Source organism: Montipora capricornis, chromosome 11 (genome assembly GCF_036669925.1).
Source record: "Montipora capricornis isolate CH-2021 chromosome 11, ASM3666992v2, whole genome shotgun sequence".
Lineage (NCBI taxonomy): Eukaryota > Metazoa > Cnidaria > Anthozoa > Scleractinia > Acroporidae > Montipora > Montipora capricornis.
Window position 1 is genome coordinate 33158714 of NC_090893.1, and position 5000 is coordinate 33163713.

The 5000-nt window shown below is 36.8% G+C and overlaps 2 protein-coding genes across 2 annotated transcripts in view; one reads left to right on the forward strand and one right to left on the reverse strand.

The window, feature by feature from the left end:
• The window catches only part of LOC138024826 (uncharacterized), a 437788-nt gene that overhangs the window by 247718 nt on the left and 185070 nt on the right, over positions 1 to 5000 (forward strand). The window lies entirely within an intron of this gene.
• Positions 1 to 5000, reverse strand: part of LOC138024852 (uncharacterized) — a 17303-nt gene that overhangs the window by 11650 nt on the left and 653 nt on the right. The window contains exon 2 of the mRNA XM_068872044.1: positions 4249 to 4336. Within this exon, the coding sequence (XP_068728145.1) occupies positions 4249 to 4336 (88 nt within the window). The remainder of the gene's footprint in view (positions 1 to 4248; positions 4337 to 5000) is intronic.

Here is a 5000-nt window from a genome sequence, read left to right on the forward strand (position 1 = left end):
GTAACGCAAAGAACAATACGTCATCGTAAACACTGAGGTCAATTGTCTTCTAAATATTTTGTATATTATAAAGGAATTGTACCGATAGATACCAAATGCACGCTGCAACACATTTGACTGGTGGACGTCATGAAACAGAATGGGAATTTTACGATGAAAGGTCTTTCAATGACCTTTTTTGTACCTCTGCGTAAGCTACTGTTGTAACGCAATATTGTCACGGAAAATCCCATGAAAATGGTGCCCAATAACAACAACAATAAAGATAATCCATCGAACCGTAATTATGGAGAATAACAACTTCGTATCTTCCGTAAATGTTGCGTTTTAGGACAAAAACTGTTTACAATTGTTTTCAGACTATCCTGGACAAACGTGCTGGGAAGGTAGCGTCACTTTTGAGACAGCTCGCCTCCCCCTTATCAATGTTACATCACGTTTTATTACCGTCATTCTATTACCGTCACGTGGCTTAAATTCACGGGACAATTATCGCGCAATAGCTCCCGTTTGCGTGGAGTTTGCCCTGCGACATGCTGTAGCGATCATTTGTAAAGAAACGAAGGCAGCGAAAAAAGGCAGCAGAAAAGTTTTCATTAGAAGAAAAACAAAATAATTTTCTGCAGTCTTTTGATAGTGACATTAACAAGCTGGTTACAAATGTCGTTCCGGAAAGTACAAAAAAGTAAACAAAATATGCTGTCAACGTCGTTGAAGGTGAAGAAAGTTATGAGCAGACTTCAGACATTACTCGTGGTCACACTGCAGACTTTTTACCTAAGTAAACTCGACCTGCTGACAGTTTACCTCGGGAAACTGATTTTTTTCAGTGTGACTGATCTTTCCCCAATTAATTCACCTCGGGGAAATTTTATCGTCTGGAGCTTGGATATATCACGAGAACAATAGAGTTTCCCTTGAGAGCTAAATAAATATCTAAATATAACCAATAAAACCTCGTCGGCGAATGTCTTAATGGCAGATCCGGACATACAACACTCTGTGAGGTCATCTAGCAAATCTTTTTACCCTCAGTTAACTTTGTCTTATTACTGCAAAGCGCGAAGGCGGTCGCACAATTCAGAGCAAGTATTTGTTTTTGGTCAGAATTTGAAATTTCACTTCAGTCAGGTGGATTTGGAATATTTCTTTTTTTTTTTTTTTTAACCGGCGAACTGTTTTTGTTGCAGAAACAGTTTGTATTCTCACGAGGAGCAACAACAAGGTTATTACAACGGCTCACTATTCAACTCTAGGCGCGAGGAAAGCGGTCCAGAACCAGATCTTTCTTTTCCCACTCTGGCAAACCCAGGGTAGTGTAACCTTTCAAGATTTTTTCACCTAGGTAAGATAAAACCTGAGATTAATTTACCTTAGACAATTTGCCCTAGGTAAATCGGGTTTACTTTGGTAAAAGTCTGCCGTGTGACGACGGCTATTTAATTATGGCGCGTCGTTTGTTTCAAAATGAATTATACCTACCGATTGGCGCACTCATCAGTTAGATAGATATCTACTCTCTTCACCTAAGTGACCTTTATACTTGGGTAATTAAATATTTCTCTTTGTAAGGGCTGGTTTTGTATAAGATGGCATTTGTTCATAAGAATATGTTTGAGATCAGGCATTGATGGGCGGCATTCTGTAGCAAACGGCAAAGTTCTTTTGCGCAATTTTGTTTATTCTGTAGAGTCGACCAAGTTCTTTCGCTAAAATTGAATCAGATAGAATCATGTTCAAAAGGTTACCTGGATAACCTCTGTGGCGTAATCTTTGTTAGAATAATGCGATGTGTTCTTCAAATTTTGCTTTGAAGAGTTAGTTCTAAGAAGCCTAATAATAATAATAATAATAATAATAATAATAATAATAATAATAATTATTATTATTATTATTATTATTATTATTATTATTATTATATTAAGAGAATTGAGGAAGTTATGGAAAATGAAAACAATGAAAATTCCTATTGTAATCGGAACATTTGGAACAGTTCCAAAGAATTTAAAGAGGAGACTAGAGAACATTGGTATAGACACCAAGATAGACGAACTTCAGAAAAGTGTGATTCTGAACACGGCAAGGATTCCTAGGAAGGTCATAGAAGTTTGAGGTGACTTGTTGTCACCAAGCTTCCTGGAATACTGTAGTTCCATTGGAAATCCAATGTGCGAAAACAAGATAATAATAATAATAATAATAATAATAATAATAATAATAATAATAATAATAATAATAAAATATTTAATTAATTTTGGGTCCGTGAAAATTTGATACAGAGCGCTCTTTAGTAACTACAGAGGTGGGCTGTCAGGCTGAAAAACGGCTCTGTCTTCACGTTTTTGTGACTAAAAACACATTTACAGAATCATCTGGTTGCAGTTTGCTATTCATTTTAAAGGCCTTCGACGTTCCTGTTGTTTTACTGTACGTAATGGTTTGTACCGATGAAAAAAAAGTTATTACCGAAAAATGCATGGTTACTCCCAGTTTTTATTTCACATTCCAATAACCCAAACTTGTCTGCATAGTCATATTCCGGGGGAAAAAATATTATTATTGGGTGGCACCGTCCCTAACATGACTGAAACGAGTCTCCTTTCAGCGACCAATCACAAATCGTTGCTAAAATAAGAACTTTTCTTAAGCATTGAGTGTTAACTTATGGAGTAATGCTGTACTCCCAGAAAAACCAAAACTTGTTGGTAGTAGCCAAAATGCGGGGCGGGGGTCGGGGTCGGGGTCGGGGTGCCTTCTTTTTGGTTTCAATCTTTGTCGTTATTCTCCTGTACTGTTGTTTTCGAATGACCGGCATCTTTCCTTCATTTATAGTAGAGTGTATGTGTGTGTGTTTTAAAATCGAAGTTGGTTTTTGCGAGCATCTGACTTAGTCTTTCCGAAAATCGGAGTTTGTTTTTCGAAATTAAATTTCCGAAAATGCTGAAATTGGAGTTTTAATTATAAAATACGCGCCAACTGCCAGAAATACTGAAGACTCGCTGAGCTCCACACTAAGTCTTTCAAATAGCATTGTAATGTTTACTTCTTGAGAAAAAAAAAAAGAATCGCAGTTCCACGATGATCGCCACACAGTCACGCAACGTACTCATTTGCTTGTTTGTTCGTGTTGATGTCAGGTTGTTGTCTGTCTTTACTACAAAAGGTTTTTAGTAAAGCCAGAGTCGCACGGGAACTTGCTAGTCAATTCTATTTGGACGTCAATGGATCGAATCCAATATCACGATAAAAACACATTGAAAACAATTTTGCGACAGCAAGCAAATCACAACGTTGTGTGACGACTATCGTGGAACTGTGGCTATGTTCTGTTTCGTTTTCATTGTATTGTGGAGAAGGTTTTTACGAAGTAAACTCTAAAATGTGGTTTTAAAATGTGGAGCTAGGCGACCCTTCAGAGTCTCTAGGAGGTAGTGTATATTCCCCATAAAAACTCCAATTTCAGTCTGAAATTTTCTTAATTTCGAAAAACAACAAAGATTTCCCTTTCGTAGCTTCCGTATGTTCCATATTTTTTGTGGCTAATTTCCACCATAAATGAAGGAAAGATGCTGAACATTCGAATATAACATTACAGGTGAATAACGAAATAAACTGAAACAAACAAACAAACAAAAAAAAAAAAAATGGAAAAAACCCGACCTCGGTCCCGACCCCGGCCCCGCGTTTTGGCTACTACCAAACTTGTGGAGAGAATGAAGGCCGTAAATACTTTTTCTCTTTGGTCATCTCAGCTTGAGAAGGAACAACACAAACGATGGTGACGCACAAGCGCGTTCTTAAAATGAAGATCACTTGACGTTTCGTTTGCTGCAACGTACATCTTTCGAAGTGAGCGTGATTTAGATTTGTAATTAAAGCTCCCCTTGGAACTACAGTCTCGAGAATTTGTTTGTTGCAGCATTCGAAACGTCAAGTAAAATGTGGTTTCCAGGGAGGTGTTTGTACTTCATGTTTCTAATCGCCGTTTGTGTTTCGCTCGTTCTGAATGGGGGAAGGCAAAGAATTTTGATTGGAGTTGACTGATTATGATTGTGCGACCGAAAAAATAGTGTGACGGTCCCAAAACCTTAGATGAACTTGAACATTTTTTTCCAATTTTAATGGAATAGCACACGTCAACAGGAGAGGTGACACAAACGTTTGGAACAAAGGCCAATATTCTCCTTCGGCTTTAAAGGTCCCCTTGTCAGTTGGCAAGGACCTAGGGCTATTACATATTTTTCTTACCTTTTGCAATAGAATAGGATAGCTACAAGTGTAGCGACTGCGACGACGAAAATCACCACCGGAATAACGACTACTATGGGGTCTAAACCTACCAAAAGATAAAAGATATTAATTAAATCGCAAAATGTCATGTAGGCAGAAAATAATAATAATAATAATAATAATAATAATAATAATAATAATAATAATAATAATAATGATGATGATAATAATAATAAAGTGAAGCTATGATCCTCGCAGTTATGAACCCAACGTCAACGTCAGTCAGTCTGTCAGTGGCTTCATAGCTCAGATGGTTAGAGTGTCGCACCGGCATCGCGAGGTCACGGGTTCAAACCCCGTCGAAATCCTGAATTTACAGGCTTCTTTACGCAATTGCCAAGATTGAGTTCATAACTGCGAGGATCATAGCTTCACTTGATTTCATATCCGCGGTTCATATATGATCCATTTCATACATCATTTCATCGTTAATAATAATAATAATAATAATAATAATAATAATAATAATAATAATAATAATAATAATAATAATAATAATAATAATAATAATAATAAAGAAGTATTAGTTTATCAATTACATGGAGAAGGGAAATAACTCCATGATGGACTAGAATCCCATGTTGGATAGGAACAGTATATTATCTTTCCTTCTTCTTTGTTTTTTTTTTCCTTTCCTTTTGGCAGTAAGCTGTTTAGAGACCAGAGGTTTTTTTTTTCTTCTTCTTTTTAGTTTGGCTCAAGACTTGGCC